The sequence below is a fragment of the Zootoca vivipara genome, chromosome 6 (assembly GCF_965207765.1).
Source record: "Zootoca vivipara chromosome 6, rZooViv2.hap1.1, whole genome shotgun sequence".
In the NCBI taxonomy this organism is placed as follows: domain Eukaryota; kingdom Metazoa; phylum Chordata; class Lepidosauria; order Squamata; family Lacertidae; genus Zootoca; species Zootoca vivipara.
Genome location: NC_142589.1, coordinates 81,226,984 through 81,236,003, shown reverse-complemented (window position 1 = coordinate 81,236,003; position 9,020 = coordinate 81,226,984). Strand labels below are relative to the sequence as shown.

At 48.5% G+C, this 9,020-nt stretch overlaps 1 protein-coding gene across 1 annotated transcript; it reads left to right on the top strand.

Moving 5' to 3' along the window:
• Window positions 1-2,060: 2,060 nt before the first annotated feature.
• LOC148685490 (uncharacterized) lies at window positions 2,061-4,477 on the top strand. The gene is made up of 3 exons (XM_088672846.1): window positions 2,061-2,471; window positions 2,571-2,660; window positions 3,372-4,477. The coding sequence occupies exons 1-3, from the start codon at window positions 2,355-2,357 to the stop codon at window positions 3,477-3,479; spliced, it is 315 nt and encodes a 104-aa protein (XP_088528972.1). The 5' UTR covers window positions 2,061-2,354; the 3' UTR covers window positions 3,480-4,477.
• Window positions 4,478-9,020: the final 4,543 nt, after the last annotated feature.

Here is a 9,020-nt window from a genome sequence, read left to right as displayed (position 1 = left end):
AACCCCACAATAGCCCTGCGAGGTAGGATAGGCTGAGAGTGAATGGCTGGCCTCGCCCATGGAGAACCCCCCCAAATACATGATGAAAACCAGCATTCCCGCGCATTCAACTTATCCCAGTACCCACCTACAAAACCTTTTATCATCAAGTGATTCACAAGCTAATATAAACCCACCTAGGATAGTTCAGTCGGTAGAGCATGAAACCCTTAACCTCAGGGTTGTGGGTTCGAATCCCACGTTGGGCAAAAGATGCCTGCATTGCAGAGGGTCGGGCCAGATGACCCTTGAGGTCCCTTCCAACCGGCCTTTGGTTTTCCAGACAAAATGAAGCTCCCAAATTCTCTCGCAAAGCTGCCTTTCTGCTTTGATCCTCTTGTCTCAATTTGTGCACCTTTTTTTGTTTTGTCCTTTTCTGTAAGGGCGATACGCCACCCTCTCTTGCACCATGCTCCCATTTCCTCACCTCTTAAGCCCTTCCAGAATATAGCAATATAACCCTATGTGCAGCCACCAAGAAAATTCCAATTAGTGGCTTATTCTCCCCCCCTTAAACCCGCTTGTCATAGAGGTTCTCATGTTTTCATAAAGAGTTTTAAACAAATGTGTGTCAAGGCCGGCATGACGCCAAACAACCTGCAAGGCGGGCTCCCATAAACTGGGTGCTCTCCAAAGGTTTTGAAAGCACCTAGGTTAGGAAAGGCGAATTCACCTGCAGGGCTGGGCGATATCTGGTTTTCAACATTGTGATAGATCACCAGCTAAACATTGCAAGATACTGATAAATCACAATGTCCAAAATAAGGATGGAGCTATGTGGAGGGCTTCATGTTTTTCCCCACATCATGATTTTTGCATAGCACGGACACACACATCATGATTTGCGATTTGATTTGATTTGATTTATTGTTACGGTTCTTGACCAGCACACATAAATATGCAATACATAAAAACAATAAAAGAAGACAAGAATATCTAAAAATAGACAATAAGTATAAGTTCTAACAATTGGTTAAAAGAAAACTAATTAAAAGGAGTATTACTACTTAGGGAGGTAGACTATAGCAGTTAATATCACTGGATCCTCTTTAGCTAGTCCTGAAGATGTTCTGAGGATATTTGAGGTTGCCAAATTCTGTGCTAGAGCCATAAAAATTCGGTCCAATCTAATTAGCAGTGTCCAAATATCCTCATGATTGCAATATATTGCCAGGTCAAAAATTACAAAACTGGTATCAGGCTATGGACTCAAACCAGTTTTGTAGAATATGTCAAAATATGCCCTATTCTCCTGACAGCATCGTGCCACCACCGACCTCCATTGTTCCTGCATTGCAGGGGGCTGGACCTTGGGGTCCCTTCCAGCTCTACAATCCCATGAGTCTATGACCTGCTTTGATCCTGGCATGTTGTCAAGGAGGCCCTAACTTTGCTTCTGTGTCTTGTCATTCCAGGAGGACCTGAGGAGACAGTCTCAGCCATGGAAGAACTGCTCTGGGGAGCATCTCAGGTGGCCCAAAGAATCTCTGGACAATGTGAGTGAGCCCTGTTTTCCTTGGGGGTGGGGAAGCATCGCACATGAGCCCCATTCTGTCCCACACGCTGCCTGCCGTGGCGGAGAGAGCAGGACCCAAGAGGGGTGAAGTGTCCTCCTTTAGATGCAGGAAAATGTATCTAAGAGAGATTTGGGAAAGCCTATTTTGGCCACAAATAGCCATAACCCAGGCAAGCATAACCACCAATAAAGTGGAGAGACTCCTCGGTGAGGGAACATTGCAGCATTTGGGACGTTTCAGAGGAGAGGAGAGATAGAGGAGACAGCAGTTTATGAAGTTATACACAGCACGGTAAAAGTGGAGAGAGAGGAAGACGTTTTCCTCCCTCTCTCATAACATGAGAACTTGTGGACATCCTGTTGGGAGATTCACGTGAAAGAAACCACTAAACAGTGTCCGGTTAGACTGTGGAACTCCCTGCCACAGGAGGCTGTGATGGCCACCAACCTAGACAGCTTTGAAAGAGGATTGGGGAAATTCCTGGAGGAGAAGAGGACTCCTAGCCAGGATGGCTCTGCTTTGCCTCCACGGTCCCAGCAAGGCTTCTCAGTGCCACCTTAGACGCGGACCTCTCTCCTGGAGGGATCCCCAGCGCTGGTGGGCATTAGAAGTGGGGAATGCTGTTTGTGGCTCTTGGGGTGCTTTTGCAGGGAGATGGGGAGTTTAAACAGCTGCGTACCCTGCTCCCCTCCAAAAGCAATTTCAGGAATCTGCCTCACCAGGAAGGAACAATGACAAGGTAGGATCTCTGAACTCTCTTTTTTTCGGCAGATATGGGATAAACGAGAAGCATTGGTGATGAAGCTCGACTTGGTCATCTCCGTCCTGCGGAACCACAGCCAGAATGTTTCCGCCGGAATTGTCAAGCCCGTGTTGGAATTCCTGATGCCCCTACAAGAGACACTCGCGAACTGCGTAAGAAGTTTCTCTGTCCCTTCCTGTCCCACTCACCCACGCTGCCCCCAGTTCTGCCAGGAAGGGGAATTTCTAAACCACATCCCTTCTCTCTTTTAGATAAAGAAGAAGCCTTCGGATCACGAAGCCCACAGTCACCTGCAGGAATTTAGGAGACAGCTTCAGACGTTTAACACCAGAAATGCCCAGGTGAGTGGGGCAGGAGAGAGCCCGGAGGATTTCATCAGGATGCGAGACAGGACCGGCCAAAGGGGGGGGGAGCGGTGGTCTGGGAAAAGCTTTGAGGGCTGGAAAGAGAGGACTGGGTGGGAAGCTTTGCACAGCCTTGCAAACAGAACAACAGAATTGTAAAGTTGGAGGAGACCCCTGACCCCCCCAGTTATGCCAGAACAACATTGCAATGGCTGACTCACACAGGGCGCAATACAGCTGTAATGGAGAAAATCACAGTGGAGCCTTGGTTCTCGAACGGCTTAGTTGATGAACAAATCAGCTCCCAAACGCCAAAAGTGTTCCAGATTTCGAACGTTTTCCGAAAGCCGAGCATCCAGCACGGCTTCCGCTTGAGTGCAGGAAGCTCCTGCAGCCAATCGGAAGCCGCGCCTTAGTTTTCAAACGGTTTTGAGAGTCGAGCGGACCCCCGGAATGGATTAAGTTTGAGAACCAAGGTTCCACTGTACTCATAATTTGAGATTTCAACAAGGACCAGAACCTCCAGGCAATTTAAATATATGATTTGGTGCCCTTTTATTACATAGACATGAGTTGGCATAATTTAACAGATGATTGGTCATTATTATCATTACGTCATTTCCAAGACAGGCCTGGCAAGGCCAAAATGTTGCGACAGGTATGCAGGTGCTCTCGTTCTCATATATTCTCTCTCTCTCTCCATCCCAGCAATCTCCAGAGTGTCTGGAAGTGGCTGTGGGGATGCACCTAGTTGGTCTCTTGAACAAAGATATAAGGCAAATCAGCCACCATCGCCATCAGAAACCCTCCAGATAAGACCCATTTGCGCCAACCAAGGACCTGCTTCCCTCTTTATCCTACTGTTTCTCAAAAGCGACCAGATGGAATCGGAAGACTACCCGGCCCCATTCATCACGTAAAGATGCTGCCACCTGCAAATTGGAACCAAATGCTTGACTTCCCCGCTCTGAACAGCCCTCCAGCCGTTCTAGACCACGAACCCCATCCTTCCCAGCCAGCATGGACCACAAACACCCAGGCGCAAGCATGCCTGCATCTTTTCGGATGTGCAAAGTTTCCACGCCTGTGTGCAAAGCATTCGCCAGAAGCCTTACACCCCCAGACCTAGGAGCCTCTTGTACCGTATTTGCGAATCCAGATGCAATTCTCTTCCGGCAAGAGAAAAGCAATATTGGCCAAGCACCTCAAGGAAAAAAACGAGTGCTAGCAAATCTGGACGGAACTCTATTGCAGAAAATAAACTATGCCATTTATTTTAATTTCCTTGGGCCTGGAATTAACAAGTTCAAGAGGAGGAGGGGAAAGGGGGATCATTATTTAAAGTGCAACGCATTCATAAAAATGTTATTTATTCATGCATCTGTGTCTGTGGTTTAAGAGTTCTCTCTCTCTCTCTCTCTCTCTCTCTCTCCCCGGACAAGCCAGGCTGCCCCCTGCTGGAAGGATTTATGCTTTGCGCACACTGCTGCAACTGCATCGGAATTGCATCAGCAAATCCAGAATTCAAACCTGGTTTTCGGATTTGAAATCCGACGATGCTGGCGCGAGCAGGTGTGGAGCAAAATCAAAGGCTGCGATATTTTGCTAAATTGTTTTTGGCAGCAAATCCACAGTCTTCTTAATTCAGAGGAATCCACTTAAAATAGAGCAGCTTTCTCCCAGCCTAGGGACCTTTTGGACTTAGCTATTTATTTTATTTATTTTATATATACTGTACATATGTAGGTTGCAACCAAAACTGTTGTCTTTCTTGTTGTTCTTTTGCAATCTTAATAAAAAGATGGGAACCTAAACTCTTGCCTTTCTGTCACCTACATTTTTTTAAAAAAAAAAAAGACTGGAAATTACGCGGGGCTACAGTGGGTCAAGACGCAGGAGGGTGACCCAGGAGGGTGGGGGGAACCAAGTTCTCTCTCTCTGGCCCCCTTCCCTGGCCACACACTCCTGGCTGGCCCTATCTCACACCCTGAGTATTTTTGCCAGGCTGGAATCACAAAATCATAGAGTTGGAAGGGACCCCAAGGGTCATCCAGCCCAACCCCCTTGCAAAGTCTGGCCCTCCCTCCTTTTATAAGATCCTTTTATAAGGATCCTTTTATAAGACCCTGCTTGGAAGTGGCCTCCCTAACTCTAGCCCACCAGCCCACATAAGACCAGCACAAATAGTTGGGCCTGGTGAGCACTTAATGTCCCCAACCCCTATAGTTGATTTTGTTTTTATCTTAATCTGATTTTAAACTGTATTTTAATTGATTGTTTGACTTTATGTTTTTAACTTATTATATATTTTGATGTTAGCCACCCTGAGCCCAGTCTTGTCTGGGGAGGGCGGGGTATAAATAAAAGTTATTATTATTATTATTAATTGTTATTATTATTACTATTATTGCAAGAATTGCAACTAAACACGCCCTGACAGATGGCCACCCAACGTCTGTTGAAAAACCTCCAACAGAGGAGAGCCCGCCACCTTCCAAGGGAGTCCGTTCCGCTGCTGAACGGCCCACACTGCCATAAGGTTCTTCCTAACGTTTAGTCGCAATCTCCTTTCCAGTCGTTTCCATCCATTGGTTTGGGTCCTGCCCTGCAAGCTTCTTCCGTCTTCCAGGGGACAAAGCTGGCATCTGTCTGTCTCGGGAGACAATGGAGGAGCCTTTAGGGGTGAGGTCTGTTGTGGGCAGGCCCCCCCCCAAGGCAAACAACATCTAAGTGCCAGCCCGTCTCTCCCTTCTGTGTGCCGCTCAAGAGATCCATCAATCTTCCTCCCCAATGTCATAGCTGCCAAGTCTCCCGCTGAAAAATGCGGGCTCAGCAGAGGTGCGGCACCGGAAGTCGCTTCTACGCATGTCGAGACATGCGTAGAAGCAGGGCCATCTCAAGCAGGTCAGGTGCCCTGGCGCTGTGGTGCGGAGATCGCTCCAGCGCCCCCGCCCTAGTGGGCGGGCGCAGTGCGCAGCCCAGCTTCCGCAAGGCGCCCCCCTGCCAGCCCGGCACCCTGGCGTCCTGCGCCACCCAGCCTACCCCTAGAGCCGGCCCTGTGTAGAAGCAACTTCCGGTGCCGCTCTGCCCGATTTCCGGTGCCCAGACATGGGCAGAGCGGCACCCAAAATGGAGCCTCCCTGGCAGGTAGGAAATCCGGGGGATTTCCGGGATTTTTTTTCTATTCGGGATAACAGTGGGAAACGGATTAAAATCTGGGGGTTTCCCGTGAAAAACGGAGGACTTGGCAGCTATGCAATGTGCTTCAGTGACTCATGTCTTTGCGACGTGAGCACACATTGCCCTCACAGAGTCAATAACAGCAGAGCTAGATAAGAATTGATTAGAAAACCTTTTGAGGGGAGGGAGGGAAGTCAAACTCGGCGGAGTATGTTTTTGGATAAGATTAATAAGAGTTGTAAAAAGAGTGATGTATGTATTTTGAATGTTTGTTTGTTTGTTTGTTAGTTTTGTATAATGTCTTAAATGTGTTTATTTGGAAAATTCAATAAATAGTTATTTAAAAAAAATAAAATAACAGCAGAGCTAGGCTTGAGGCGCAAGTACTAAGCTACGTTATTATACAGTAGGGCCTCTACTTGGGCCTGATCCATGTTGCGACCACGGCAAACCCGGAAGTAAATACAGCGGTGCCTCTAGTTACAGACTCGATCCTTTCTGGGGTGCCGTTCACACCCCGAAAAGTCCGTAACTAGAGCGGTGCTTCTGCGTATGTGCGCACGGCGAAACCCAGAAGGTAACACTTCCTGGTTTGCCGCTTACTGATCTTGAAAAGCAGCAGACGCAACATGAGGTATGACTGTACCGGGTTTGCCGCGATTTGCGCACATGCAGAAGCGGCTTCTGCCATTTGCATATGGGCAGAAGCAGCTGCCCCCGTCTGCACATGTGCAGAAGCGCACTGCCGCCGAATGCGCCTGCACACAATTTTATCAATTTCCGCAGTCACACAATCAATCAATCAATCAGTAGCTGGACTGGGTTCTGCACAGTCACAAAAACAAATTAACCAAAAAAAGCCTCAAAAACAAAAACGCAAAATAGCAAAAACAAAAGCGCCAAACTTAATCCATTCCAGAAGTCCGTTTGACTGCCGAAATGTTCGGAAACCAAGGCATGGCTTCTGATTGGTGCAGGGGCCCCGGAAACACTAGCTAACAGCTGTATCAGACATTCGGCTTCCGAAAAATATTCAAAAACCGGAACACTTAATTCTGGGTTTTCGGTGTTTGAGAACCAAGGCCTTTGAGAACCAAGGGACCACTGTAGTTAGCACTCTGGACTCTGAAGCTAGCCATTTCATTCCACCTCTCAGTAGAAACTACAACTTTGGCGTAGAGCATGAGAGTCTTCATCTCAAGGTTGTGGGTTCGAGTCCCGTGTAGGGTGAAATATTCCTGCATTGCAGAGGGTTGGATTAGAGGACCTTTGGTGTCCCTTCCAACACTAGGAGTCTATGTATTTGCTGTTACCAAGTTTCCCGTTCTGCCACCTTTGGGGTGATGTTCCTGGACCTTTGGGGCGCACCAGCACCCCTTTCTCCCTGACGCTGCCTGTCTGGGAAGCTCTAGTTCCCTTCGCCTCACCCACAGGGGAAGTATTATGAACCGGTTTCCTTTCGGCCTCCACCCGCCACTGATTCCGCCTGCACATCTATGAGGCTGCAGAGAATGACTTCAACTTAATGTCAGCGTTAATCACCCAGGAGCTAACGACGCATTGATGGGATTAGTAATTTTTTCCCCCGACATGTAATTCAATTAAACACCTCCACTTGTTTCCCTTTTTTTTCATTTAAATAAATTAAGTCTTTCCCATCTGCTGCCAAAACACCGATGTAAAGGTTAAGCCGAAAAGGGAGGGGGAGCCGGTCTCAGGCAGTGCAGCGCCGAATTTTGCTGTCCCCATTTTTCATCCCCGCCAGAGTGAAGGGAGCCTGCGCTAACCAGAGATCAGCTGCGGGAGCTGCGAATTTCAAGCTCAGACAGCAGACAGATGGGCGGGAAACTCACCAGACTCTCACAGCAAAACCGAGGAGCCGTTTGTCGCCCCGAGGGCCGCATCCGCTTCTGGGTGAACTTCCAGGGGCCGAATGCCAGGGGTGGGCGTGGCCAGGGGCAAAAGTGGGCGGGGCAGCAGGCGAGAACTTCGCCCCTGCAGAGTAGGCTGGTTTCTGCGCACACATCTGTATCCTGCACCCAAGCTCGCAAGAGTCACGGTCAAAGTTCGAGGACACATCCCAGCCGGCAAATGCACCCAAAGCGGGGTGGGTGAGCGGTGCCCATCTTGAGGGACAGTGTGGCACAGTGGGAGATCAGGGCTCGAAACGCCGCCCAGCCATGACAGTCAGCGGGTGACCTTGGGCCAGCCGAAGCCTCTCAACCTCACCTACCTTGCAGGGCTGTTGTCAGGACACAATGGGGAGAGAGATTACCACGCATGCCGCCTTGAGACTGAAGGATAGGTGGGGTAGAAATGGAATAAATAAACCAACAGACACCTGAAAGGTCCACGTGAATTTGCCCAAGTATTGAACAGATCATCCCAGAAGTTGTCTTCCTTGTTTGGGTCTCCTCACCCGCAATCCACACCAGACATCCGAATCGAGGTTGGTAGACACCAGGAAAAAATATCCACCAGGTCTGAAATCGGCTCTCCAGGAAGGCCCCCTGTGGGGTCTTTTCAGTGTGTCTGCAGAGGAGTTTTCTGTTTGCTCCAAACCTCTCCAGTGTGGTGTAGTGGTTAAGAGTGGTACTCGTAATCTGGGGAGCCGGGATCACGTCTCCGCTCCTCCACATGCAGCTGCTGGGTGACCTTGGGTTAGTCACATTTATCTGAAGTCTCTCAGCCCCACCCACCTCACAGGGTGTCTGTTGTGGGGGAGGAAGGGAAAGAAGAATGTTAGCCGCTTTGAGACTCCTTCGGGTAGTGATAAAGCGGGATATCAAATCCAAACTCTTCTTCTTCTTCTTCTTCTTCTCCACTTTCTCAATCCTTTCAGCTCAAGCTCTTTTAAATTAGGAGGCTTCTCTGTTTGTGCTGCTGTTTTGGAATTATTTTTTAATAATGGACGCTATTTCTTGTTTTTATGCTTGCGAAGCCTTTAGACTAAAGAGCACACTCTGATGTATTTGTAATGAGAGGGGGGGGAGAGAGAGAAGCAGTGGCCAAGCTATTTAGAGAACACTTTTTCACCTACAATACATCTGTATTCACCCACGATTCACCTGCAGTATCTCTGTATTTATTCCTGATGCCAACCATCCTTCCTGCAGGGGAGAGGCGGACAGAATCAAAGTCACACCAGGATAAAGTTCAGCACTGAATCCTCTATTA